The sequence below is a fragment of the Lytechinus variegatus genome, chromosome 7 (assembly GCF_018143015.1).
Source record: "Lytechinus variegatus isolate NC3 chromosome 7, Lvar_3.0, whole genome shotgun sequence".
Classification (NCBI taxonomy): domain Eukaryota; kingdom Metazoa; phylum Echinodermata; class Echinoidea; order Temnopleuroida; family Toxopneustidae; genus Lytechinus; species Lytechinus variegatus.
In genome coordinates this window covers 8,592,884-8,606,201 of record NC_054746.1, presented here as the reverse complement: position 1 = coordinate 8,606,201, position 13,318 = coordinate 8,592,884, and the positions used below count along the sequence as shown (strand labels likewise).

At 35.2% G+C, this 13,318-nt stretch overlaps 1 protein-coding gene across 1 annotated transcript; it reads left to right on the top strand.

The window, feature by feature from the left end:
* Window positions 1–3,068: 3,068 nt before the first annotated feature.
* On the top strand, window positions 3,069–13,318 carry LOC121417954 (cyclin-dependent kinase 2-interacting protein-like). Its single transcript, XM_041611666.1, has 5 exons — window positions 3,069–3,345; window positions 9,852–10,011; window positions 10,430–10,565; window positions 12,503–12,629; window positions 13,114–13,318. The coding sequence occupies exons 1-5, from the start codon at window positions 3,225–3,227 to the stop codon at window positions 13,308–13,310; spliced, it is 741 nt and encodes a 246-aa protein (XP_041467600.1). The 5' UTR covers window positions 3,069–3,224; the 3' UTR covers window positions 13,311–13,318.

Below are 13,318 nucleotides of genomic sequence, written 5' to 3'. Positions count from 1 at the left end.
GTTTTTCTTCTTGATTATATATTATAGCAAGTGCTGGCTTGTTTGATATTTTTTTATACAAATACTTAATTGATATTGTGATAATTCATATTCATCTATTCTGCTCATAATACGATTATATAATTAATATATGTTTCGGTTTGTCATATTTTCAAGCTTTTTTTTTGCTTACAATGGCAATCCATCTTCTACTATTGATTTTATGCTAGATGATAAATACCTGATTTATTGTCAATATATATTTGTTATATTTATGTTATATTGTTACGTAGAAGAAAAATAATCAAATCAAGTCAAATCTGCTTTTAATTGAATTGAATGATAAATTTACTTTAAAAGAATTATGGGTATATCTTTTGATGGACATGTTGCTATATGGAGTGCAATTATACTATGCAGTATATATATATCAACTGATGTGTTTAATTTTGGACAACCATTCCTTGCCTAATGCTTGTGGCAGTTATTCTAGATTTTGGGTATTGCTATTTTATATTTTACTGTTGATTTTTATATGTTCATAGTATGGCTACTCATGATTTCAACACCTAGTCTTAGACCATAGTTTTAGTTGAACCAGAGTCCACAGTATGACCCTTTGTATTTACATTTTACATTTTTTGTGACTGCTTACAGGACTGTCCTATATGATATGAAAAGTATATATTTTGTGTGTGGGGGGTGGAGGGGGGCAAATCAAGAAGCATTTTTACCCAAGACAGCCCTGTGTTGTTGTTTTTTTAAATCTTGTCAGTTATTAAATACCTTTTGTTTTCAAATTTATGATCATTAGATAAAATATCATGATGTTGTGGTGTTACCCGCTTTATGACGTTCTACATATCTCCTACACATTTTATTAATGTATACAATAATCACATGAACAGTATTCTTAAATGCTTGTGAAGTAGACTGTATCTTGCCTTTCACAGAATATTTGTTAATTTTATCTGACACTGTGTTATTCAAAATGTGACAGATTGTGATCTTTAAAATATGGACTGTAGTGATTTTTTTCTCCTTTGCTAATGTCTATCATAGTCACTGAATGATATTTTTGTGATATATATTTGGGTTATTCAAGTATTCTTTCATGATATTTTTCTTCTTTTTTTCAAACTGAAATGGTAAAACTTCATAATACATGTAATGTGTGTGTTTGTATAAAAGTCAACCTCAGTTAATTTTTTCCAAAGCAATTAAATGAAATGACAATGTTTGTCCTATATGCAAAATCAAGCAACATTTTCCAAAGAATTCATGACAAATATGTAAAAGGTATTACTCTATTTTACTAATAAATGCCATTTTGATGCTCTACTTTCAAAGTTTTTATTGCTTATAAGAATGTATTTTTTGTGTGTTCCATCTACTGATTTAGTTAACATCCAAATGCAGTATGAATGAGAATACATTATTTTCAACATTACAGAATTAAATTTATGACTAAAATTGCAATATAAAAATAGATATCTATAATCAGCAATGTGTAATTATGTACATGAATTGAAGTTTTCATACAGATCTGATGCTTGCACAGAATGGATTTAAAATCTAAGTCATTGCAAAATATAAAGGTCTACATGTGTATGGGTAATGGGTGACTGTATATTTACTAAAAATGAATCTTGATCCCTACCCCCACCCCCCAAAAATAAATCAAAATAAATAAATAAATGACAGATAAATAAATAAGTAAATGAATAGATAAGTAATAATAAATACATAAATGAATAAATTAATTAATTCATAAATTAATAATTTAATTGATTAGTCAATAACTAAATAAAATAGAATTAAGAATTACAACCATGAGACCTGGGCCTTGAGAATTGTCACCCAGAGAGAAATTTCAACATGGCTATTGGAGGAGTAGATTGATATATAATTTGATATGCTGTTGGATGTCATATCCAAATATTGGCTGCAATTTTCATTATGAAAAATACTTCCCATGATTATTTTGAGACAAACCAATCCTATTTCAAAATATAATTGTTTTCATCTATATGAAGTTCTAGTACATTTTTGATAATATCAAGCAAGGTAGTCAAAATGACTATCAAAGAAACAAAAAGAAACACATAACGAAAACCTCCATTTGAGAACACTATACCCTAATTTCCCCCGGAATTTCCCTCAATCAATTCTCTTCTCCAAGTACGACAAACCCACTCCCCAAGCAAGCAATAATATTTAAGTATCAAAACACCTGTTTCTTGACCTCGGTCCGAAGATAACACAACAGCCCGAGCGCGGTCCCTGCCAAAGCATGCTGTCATTTTATTTACTTACTTCCCTTATTTCAAGGTTGATTTTCTTCGTTCGAAATTGAAAATGGACTAACATCGGATTTCTGAATACAATATGCCTTCGAAAACGAGATTAAATATCGAATAGAATCATTTCATTCCGAAGGTCCTACTACAGGCAGAGAAGTCTTACGTAATAGCACAGCTGTTGTTTATCATTTCGTCCTTGGCTCAACGCTCATTTACTGGCCTGTGGAGGTAACACTGAGTCAACAGGATTACCTGGCCAAGAAGGGTTTATAAGGCTTGGAAATTTTATTGAGGTTTTCAAATGAAAATTGGGGTCTGGACTCTGGAACCGCAGTTTGCAACATGAACTGCAGTCTTTCTCCAAACGGGGGTTTGACGTAATGAAATAAAAAATTATAATTTCAAATATTCAATATACATTCAGTTGATGATATAGTATAAGAATTTCAGACATTAACGTATAAATTGTCTACAACTCACATATTTATCCCATTGTCAGCTATCAGGATGAGCTTTTACTTTCTATAAAGTTGGACTTTATCATATGGTATATGCATTAATTTTTATAACAGCAGCAGGGATAATATAGCTGCAGTTTACATCTAGGTAATAAGGGGTTGGTAAAAAGTTAGCTGCTGATTGGGATAGGATGAGTGGTCACCTAAATCAGACATTGCTTAAAGAATACACAGTTAGAAAATGCAAAAGAGAATGATATAGAGATAGATGAATAAAAAAAGAGTTTTGTCAAGCAGACGACGCTTTTTTATCACCTGATCATGACGATCACGTGATAGCTTGAGCGACTGACTCGCTTCACGCGAGAGAGGTCCGCTGATATCTGATCTGAGAGGTAGAGATCAGTGGAGAGGTCCTGCATGCATACCACGCACCCGGCGAATTCCCGGCCGACGTGATCCCGGTATACGGTGCGCCCGGCTGATGATTCTCATCTCTCGCGAGGCCGAAAAATCAGTGAGAATGATGGATGAAAAGAAGAGGAAAGGTTCTTCTCGTCGTGCTCACAAAAGTAACACAGATAACAATACAGTTACACTTACAGGTAAGCAAAAAAAAAAGAAAAAAAAGCAAGTGGGCAATTCCATATATAGGAATTCTTTTTATGTTAGAATACGTAACGCATGGAACAGCCTAAATAATGATGTTGTCACTGCCCCAAGTGTGCACAGTTTTGAAGCTGCCCTGGATAGATGCTGGAAAAATGAGCCAATAAAATATGACTACGAAAGCCCTGTTCCCGGAAGTGAGCCAGCCATCTTGAGGAGGAAAAACCTAGAACTGAATACAGAGGCATAACATGCCTACATTCAGAAACTTCCCTAGGTATCCCTAGGTATGGAAAATGTTCACTTTAGTTTAGTTTGAAGTTTCACTTTCATTTCAGATTTCTCTTTATAAGCAGTCAAATTTTCTTAAAAAGTAATCTAAAAAGTAACAATTTCTAATAGAATAATCGAATTATTGATAAAATTTTGTAGTTTTTTCCATCATCAAAAAAATAGAATAGTAAATTGCAAAATGTAAAAAATGAGGCTATTTTTAAACAATTCATCTTTCCTGTCTCTACTAATTCAAACAATGACTGTCCCACTAGACTAGTAGACAGCTGGCAGCCGTCTGTTTCGAGGAGTTTTTTAATATATTTTTTTTAAATTTTCTCCTCGTACACAGACGGTTCGCTATCGTGCTTCCACCATTACGGGACTTGCAATGCAAACTCCCCCCGTCGGGGCTCTTCAATTTTTGTCTTTAATGAATAAAAATTTTGAAAATTAACGCGACCAAAATGCAAATTAATATTCACTCTTGGCATTAATTGCCAAAAAACGGAGAAAAATCAAGTTAAAAGGAACAAAAACAGTGACTTACCTCGGCTGTCGCGCAAATTCACTTCCCCGTTGCCGTTTTATCCAATCTTAAGTACATAAACATATGGCCATTGAGTCCCCTGTACAGATCGTGCTAGAACTTAGGTCTCTGTATATTTGGTGAGTGAAACCAACGGAGTTCAGCTGAACAACCAACATAACAGAGACCGAAGCTTTTGGTCTATCCCACTTGGCACTAGAGGTAGACAGGAATAACCATTGTTTCTGGGGATTTATTCAACAATTTCTGACATTTTACTGTAATCCCCATTCACTGACGGTAAAGTGTCCGTGTGGGCTCGCATTTGTTATAACACCCGCACTTTTGTCAATCCAGAGTCCAAACGTTGGTGTAATATTACACATCGAAGTTACACTCTAAGGATAAACAAACTATGTTGGGGTGTCCAAACTTCGCGCACTTTTCAAGAATATTCATCAGGCTTAATTTTGTCCACAAATTATTCATAATTTATACAAAATCAATTCAAGAAACAGTTACCACATTGACGGCAAGATCGTAAACTATAAAATCATGGACAAAAATGTAAAGTAGGTCAAGGGGTTTCGCCTGTATCGCGATCTCAAAATTCTATTCCGATCGGCGAATGCGGGCTGTGCTGGAAAACCGTTCAGAAAAAGTGTGACCTAACTTCGCGCACCAAAGCTTTTGTGGAGATTTAAACAAAAACTCAAGCTCAAAAAGTGAAATATTTATATCAGATTGATGGCAATATGCTATGGAATCGGTAAGTACCACATTTAACTCACATTTTTGTCTCACCTGCGAAGCAAAGTGAGACTATAGGCGCCGCTTTTCCGACGGCGGCGGCGGCGGCGTCAACATCAAATCTTAACCTGAGGTTAAGTTTTAGGTTAATCAAGTATTACTGAACATCCTATTAGAGTTTCATGTCACATGACCAAGGTCAAAGGTCATTTAGGGTCAATGAACTTAGACCATGTTGGAGGAATCAACATCGAAATCTTAACCTGAGGTTAAGTTTTTGAAATGTCATCATAACTTAGAAAATATATGGACCTAGTTCATGAAACTTGGACATAAGGCTAATCAAGTATCAATGAACATCCTGCATGAGTTTCACGTCACATGACCAAGGTCAAAGGTCATTTAGGGTCAATGAACTTTGGACGAATTGGGGATATCTGTTGAATTCCCATCATAACTTTGAAAGTTTATGGATCTGATTCATGAAACTTGGACATGATAGTAATCAAGCATCACTGAACATTTTGTGCAAGTTTCAGGTCACATGATCAAGGTCAAAGGTCATTTAGGGTCAATGAACTTTGGCCGAATTGGGGATATCTGTTGAATTCCCATCATAACTTTGAAAGTTTATGGATCTGATTCATGAAACTTGGACATAATAGTAATCAAGCATCACTGAACATTTTGTGCAAGTTTCAGGTCTCATGATTAAGGTCAAAGGTCATTTAGGGTCAATGAACTTTGGCCGAATCGGGGGTATCTGTTGAATTACCATCATAACTTTGAAAGTTTATTGGTCTAGTTCGTTAAACTTGGACATTAGAGTAATCAAGTATCACTGAACATCCTGTGCGTGTTTCAGGTCACATGTCCAAGGTCAAAGGTCAATGAACTTTAGCCGAATTGGGTGTATCTGTTGAATTACCATCCTAACTTTGAAAGTTTATGGATCTGATTCATGAAACTTGTACATAAGAGTAATCAAGTATCACTGAACATCCTGTTCCAGTTTCAGGTCACATGATCAAGGTCAAAGGTCATGTAAGGTCAATGAACTTTGGCCATGTTGGGGTTTTTCGTTGAATAACCATCATATCTCTGTAAGTTTATTGGTCTAGTTCATAAAAAGAGGACATAAGAGTAACCATGTATCACTGAACATCTTGTGCGAGTTAGAGTAGTATGCAAAGTCAGCACTGCTGCTATATTGAACCGCGTGATGCAGGTGAGACGGCCAGAGGCATTCCACTTGTTGATGATTTCTGCTTGAAAAATGGTGATATCGTGATGCTTGTTGCTTTCTTCAAAACGGGCGCTAACGGTGACAAATTTGCCGATCTTTTGCCAATATTTTCATGAATACTGAACTCATCCTAAAGAAATTCACACCAAAGGGTAATTTTAGTTCACTTTTCACGTTGATGATGTCAGGTTTAAGGATATTGGCTAGTTTTTTAGATAATGACCGTCCACAAAGTACGGACATGGGCAAAGTTTGGACTCACTGCCATACAAACTAGAAATATTCAATTATTCAATTTTAAAATACTTTAAACGATATAGATGAAAATGCATGAAAATTATACTTAACCGATGTTTAGTTGGGAAGAACACAGCAAAAACGATAAAAATGGCAGCCAAACTATGAAATATTTACAAACGAACGGAGAGGGCGTCAACAATTTACGAATGTGATATCGATATATCATATTGCATTCCACCAGCACACCTACAAGGCAATATACGAATACAATAATACGATACGATACACTACACGAAGACAAACGATACTATTATAATCGCGATATATCAAGACATTAAGTTAGTAACGATAATGACGTCATTCAAGATGGCAACGTGCAAGAAAAACTGTCAGGTCAGGAGAAAATGTCTTAGATGACAGATTTCTCAATCATCCAGTGGATTTTTTTTCAATAACTCCGGTCCAAGGTATGCAATTACTTAAGTTATTTATATTTCCCTGATAATGGAAACCATGAAACTGTTTCAATTTCGCTCAAAAAAACAGTTTTAAATCGCGATCTATAAAACGCTAGTTCACTATGCGTTGTCTGTAGCCACTGGCCCCTAAGGTCTTCAGTCTATGTATGGTGAGTGGAGCCAACGTAGTTCAGCGGAACAACCAAAATACAGAGACTGAAGCTTTTGGTCTACACTAGAGGTCTCTTAACTTTTGAATAGTTGATTAATGTTTAAATCAACAGAAAATCGTTAAATTTTATGCCATTCATCAATTTTAGAGAAATCTGTCTTCAGATACCAGTCAATGGTATATAAAACCGCAAAATTTTCTGTTGAAGAGGTAAAACTTTTTTTCAATGATATTTTTGGGAAAGTGAAACAGGTTTTGAGGTTAGAATATTCCAAGATATCTGAAAATCTGTAGTGTGGCAGTCATTTCTATTCAAATTTGACATTTTCGCTAAAAATAGATCTGCTCTTTGCCATCCCCCTCATTTTTCCGTACTTTACACTTTGTTACACTTTTTTTAGAAGCTGTAAAATTATCACCACCATCATGCATGTGTGAACTCCAAATCTTCATATTGTTTTTCAAAAGTTGAATTATGAATATTTGATTTGTGTTTATTATGAGTATTAAGCATTATGAAATCTTTTGAAGAACATATTTTTTTAACGTTTTTTTTTTGTAACTTTTTTCAGATGAAACAAAAGTAGACAATGACGATTGTCTCTCAGCTTAGCCAGCATCTCAATTTATATAGTGACACAACCACATCTCTCAAATCTTTCAACTAGTAGTTAGTTCACGTGTATTTGGACATTTATTTGAAAAAAAAAATATAAATTGAATTTGAATATCAAATAATTCACACTTTGATTTTTTTAATAAACATGACATATAACAATTGTCTGCTTAGCCACAAATATCCATCAATGATTGAAAGTTTTCAATACCACTCTTTTATTTTGAGTAAAAACATTGCAAACGTAACAATTACATAAACCAAAGTTAACACGCACAAAAAATAATAAATAAATCACAAAACAAGATTCAAGGGGAAGATGATCACCAAAGGAAGATGATATATGATATTTGATGACAAGTTAAAGGATGAAAGATGATTGATCATGAACAAGTATTGTTGCCATGGAGATGCAGATTCAAAAAGTTGAATTACATAAGAGGAAATTTTTCTATTGTAATTTTGCAGGAAAATATGCACTGGGCAGGAAACTATCAGGAATGAAAATCCACCCTAATTAGCCAAAGACACTAAAGTAAAAAAAAAAACATGCTTATCATGCCAGAACTACTTTCAGGTGGGGATTTGGGGAGGAAGCCTCAAAATGTCTTGGCACTTTGCAGTTTCATGTGTCATTTTTTTTTCACCTATGTTGACTAATTTAAAGGGGTACTCATGGCTGAAAATAATTATACTTGAATTAAAAAAAGTAAAATTCACTATCAAAATGCTGCAGATTTCATTGAAATGTGATATAGCAAAGCTATGAATGTTAAAATCAAGCAATATTTTGTGAAGACAGTAAACAGTATGTACATCATTCAGTAGGTGATCTGGTGGTCAGTGTATCACAAAGATTTAAGTATGACTTAGAGTCGCACTTAAATGTCTAGTTGCGCGCAGTATAAAAGGCATGACAGCATTGGTCAGATCATGCCAAGAGGACGCGCACTTCTGCGTATTGATCAATAAGATTGCGCGTTGCATATCATACGCGCGTCAACATTTAAGTGGGACCTAAGTCATACTTAAATCTTTGTGAAACACCCCCCTGGTGATCAGTGTCATCCTCACTTTCCTTTTTCTTATGTTATTACATGAAATCATGATTATTTCAATTTTTCATACAAGTATGTGTAAATGATATGTCTCCCTTTATTTTGCATCGATGAATACTAGTAACTTATTCATGAAATGAATTGTCAATCCACTTGTTTTTTAGTTCTTGAAGGAAAAATTTGAAAGAACATAATTTCATATCATAAAAATACAAAAGAACAAGTGGGCATATTACATCAGCAGTTTGCTCATTGAATATTCATGAAGACATGTTTTTAGAACTGTGTCACCAAAATCATCTATAAAAATTCAAGACTTTGTTATTCATTGTCTGTTTTTGATCAAATTTTTGTCATTTTGTTTGTCTGATTTTTCTTTATCTGTTCATATCATATTTAGCCTGGAGTACCCCTTTAAGATTCCAGCCCTACATGCAATAGACGCTAGTTACAAAAATTATGCAAAATTGCCTGCACTATGGAAAGTTCACTAGTTATTATGGAAGGTTCATGAGAAATCTGTGCTAACCACGTTCCACCTAACCCCTTTTGTAGACCAAAACATTTTAGTCTCTGTACCATCAGTAGTTCAGCTGAATGACTCCACTGATGGGGATGATGGAAATAAATGCCAGAAATTGTTTAATAAATCCCCAGTAAGAAACTGATATCTGTCAAGCTAGCTGCTTTAGGGGAGACCGGGGTTAGTTGGAACATGGGGTAAGTTGAAACATTGTAATTTTCTTTAAAGCCTGTAAAATAGACTTATGCAATAATGTCCACAATTCATTGCTATTAATGAAACAACAGTGTTGAATTATTATTGAAATAAATCGAGGGCAGTATTGCATAAATTTATTTTACAGGTGTTAAAGAAAACTACAGTGTTTCAACTTACCCCATGTTCCAACTAACCCCGGTCTCCCCTACTGCCTGAGTGATATGAAAAAAAACATGATATATAGTGGGGGGGGGGGGTTTAGAGAGAAAAAAATGAAGGAAAAATAAAGAAAAAAAAATAACCCCCCCAAAAATGTGAAAGAAGCTTTTAAATTCTTTCTTAAAAAGCTGTGGCATTATAGTCAATTTTGACTGGTTGTCATCAAAACCAAAGAAGGAAGAAACGGATAAACTGAAGATTGCAATCTTATTCCTTTCAGGTGCTAGTCCATCTGGTCATCAGCAGAAGCTTCAAGGGAGTGCTAGGGTCATCAAGGACCACTGCGCTGATTGGCACAATCATATTGAGAAATGGAATGGAATGAATGATGCAGGCTTCGACATCATCAACAAGATTATCAATCTTAAACTTCAATATAAGTAAGTGGGTGTACAATCTTGATTTCTAATGGTGAAACCTGTTTGTAAAAATTACTCAAGACAAGAAAAGGTTTCATGAGGATAAATGCTCTGTTGAAACATAAAGTAGATTTACTGCAGATTTTAAATTTTTATTGACAGGTTTAAAATATAAATCAGATTTTAGACTGCATCTCTTGTATTTATTCAATATATATGACAATGAATTCAACTTATAATAAAATAAGTGCTATTTAGATCTATCAAAACTGACTGTGACTCGGCATTTGATAACATGATAGCAAACTGAAAACGTCTCACTTGTGACCACTCCTTTTGTCATTTGCCAAATCACCCAGAGTACTAATACTTCTTCAAGTTCTTGTTGTCAATGCATTAAAACAAACAGATCAATTGCTGCTTGTCTGTTTTCATTCAGGAGTGATAGGGAAAGCAAGCTTGATGTTCAGACGAGGACCAAGAGTGAAGTAGAGTTCTTGAGTGAGCTGAATGATGGAATGCCAGAAGGCCTCGAGGCACTGTGTGAACAGCTGACTGCCATACATACATCTATGGTAACGCTTTATTGTTTGCGTGTTAGTTTTACAGGTCAACCTTATGCATTGACTTCATCTCGCCGCCATCTTAGAGGCTGAAACCAATGCTTAGCATGTGTTTGGTGATCTGCAGTTTTGCACATCTATGATAACTCTGCAAGTGTATTTCTATATCCTCTGAGGGAGGGCGCTATGAGATAATGTAATCATATGCTTACGGTCTATTCACAGTCATGAACAAAAACGAAGGCCCACTTTCATAACACTAACGAATACTGTAGATGTATATCTGTGACAGGTGAACTTTGGTCAAATATAATTTCAGAAACTTATTGCAAATGACCTGTCATCAGTTAAGCCTTGTGAACCAAGTTGATGTTTCATAAAGCTGTTCTTAAATTATTAGCAGCTTTATGAACAACGTGTGATTCTTTCTTGTAAGTGATACACACCATGTCGGTGTTTCATAAAGCTGTTCGTAAGTTAAGAGTGACTTTAAGAACAACTGGTAATCCTTTCTTGTGGAAAATGGTATATTCATTGGCGATGGTTAAGCGCGTGAGAAAGGTTCATCTATTGTTCTTTAAGTCACTCTTAACTTACGAACAGCTTTATGAAACGGCCCCCAGATTTCCAGTGGCATAGATTTAGTTCCAAAGAAAGGGTCAACAGTCATTCATAAGGTCAATCGTAACTTGCAAACAGCTTTATGAAACACCCACCAGTTTTCATGAGAGCCTCTGCAATGAAATTTGTATCGATATGACTTGCCGTATATGACAGGTTGTTAATAGTTAATAAACCTAATATTACTTCCTTAACATTTTCTAAGAATTTTTTCTTTGGATTTAGATCTAGAGTAGATAATAATAATAATGATAATCCGCTTTTATATAGCGCTTAATACATCGGAACGACGTGTCTAAGCGCTGTACAGATATATTATTACCCCAGTCATCGGATTCAATCAGTCATTCCCGCACACAATGTGTGCACATCCTCCACACCCTGGGGAGTATTCCAGTCAGTCGCCTGTGAGGCGCACGCAGTACTGGACAAGCTACAATGACTCAAATCCTACCGAATACCCATTTAGCACTGGGGTTGAGAGTGGCAAAGTGTGGATTAACGCCTTGCCAAAGGAGGCCGGACCGCGGTGGGATTCGAACACACTATCCTCTGTTCACAAGGCGAGAGTCTTTGTCTTGTTTTCTTGAAATTTTCCCCGTGAACAATACTTTCATATTGGACCCTGTCATAATCATAATTGTTTCCAATGACTTTTGATAAATTGTGGGCGCGCCTTGGTCTAATGATTCTGACTCTTGCCTTTCAAACAGAGTGTCGTGGGTTCGAATCCTAGCCATAGCGTGTTTTCCTTCAGCAAGAAACTTATCCACAGTGTGCTGCACTCGACTCAGGTGAGGTGAATGGTTACCAGGCAAAATTATTTCCTTGAATGCACTGAGCGCCGGTGATGGTAGCTTGAGCTAAAGCCAGGGTAATAATAGCAGCGCTTTGTATCCTCAGGCAAAAAGCACTTTACAAATCCAGCTATTATTGTTATTATTATTAAATCGTTGTGACAAACTATCTCTTTATATGGTCAAATTGAATCATTTCAAATATCTTAAAATGGTACCTTTAAGTGTTTATGAAGCTTGCCATATTTATCACAATTTTTTTTTTCACACATGTGCAAAAATTTCTTTAAAAAAATTTCCAGGGCTACTTTTTTATCTCAGAAGTGAAAATTTGCATAGATTACAGTTTACATTGGACCCTTTGATAATTTCAGGTGCCCTTTTGAAAGTTTATGTACATGTAGGCTCTATTAAAGGGGCATTTTATTGTGTGGATTACCATGAGGCCCATGTAACTTTTACCTGAATTGAAATGAGGAGTTAGAATCTTATACTTATTTCTAAAAAAAAAAAATTCTGATTGCATTTTAGACTACACTGATGAGCAAGATGGCATCTATCACTAAGCACTTCCAAGGTGTGGAGAAATTGGAGCAGAAAAAGAAATCTGACCAGGATGCCAGTCCATTGTTTACAAGCTGGTCAGTGGACAAGTTTGGTGAGTACTGGTCAATAATGATCCCTATAACCAACATTTCACCATTAAATGCTTTGTACAAGTTTAAATAGTATAATTGGAATTTGGATATGACATCATTACGTGTCTCATTCCTTTACTGTATTGAATTCATATGAACACGTATGGTCACTCATGCTGGGTTAAGTATCAACCTTAACTGATTTTCCACTGGAATTTTAAAACTCCTTTGGGTACATAAGTGCAGAATCTTTACTATAAGAACTCTTTGAAAATCAGATTCATCATGTAATATGTGAAGCAGGCTCATGATTGAAAATACTATATTGTGTCTGTGTTAAGCTTTAGGTTCACCTTAGAGAAAGTTGATGGAATGAAATGAAATGAAAAATGAAATGAAATGAAATAAAAATGAATAAAAGGAAAATAAAATGGAATGAAATAAATGTGATTGCTCTCTCTCCTTCATCTAATGCATCTTTTCTTCTGCTCTTCCTCGTTGCAGTTCAAGCCTCTCAGCATCTTCAAGACATGTACCAGAAGGAACTTGAGGTCAAGGAGGTGATCGTCGAGGATGTAGCTCACCATGACAACCGTGACATCATGATGATGTATGCCTCCTCCTGGCTACACCAGCCATATATAGAAGATGATGCTATCGTCACATTGGAGAGTATGCTTATAGAGACAGGATTTAGGTGACAGTACGA

Coding starts and splice junctions, on each gene's coding strand:
- LOC121417954 (XM_041611666.1), top strand. CDS start 3,225: ATGATTCTCATCTCTCGCGAGGCCGAAAAATCAGTGAGAATGATGGAT. Junction 3,346..9,851: donor CAATACAGTTACACTTACAG/GTAAGCAAAAAA, acceptor TATTCCTTTCAG/GTGCTAGTCCATCTGGTCAT. Junction 10,566..12,502: donor CTGCCATACATACATCTATG/GTAACGCTTTAT, acceptor ATTGCATTTTAG/ACTACACTGATGAGCAAGAT.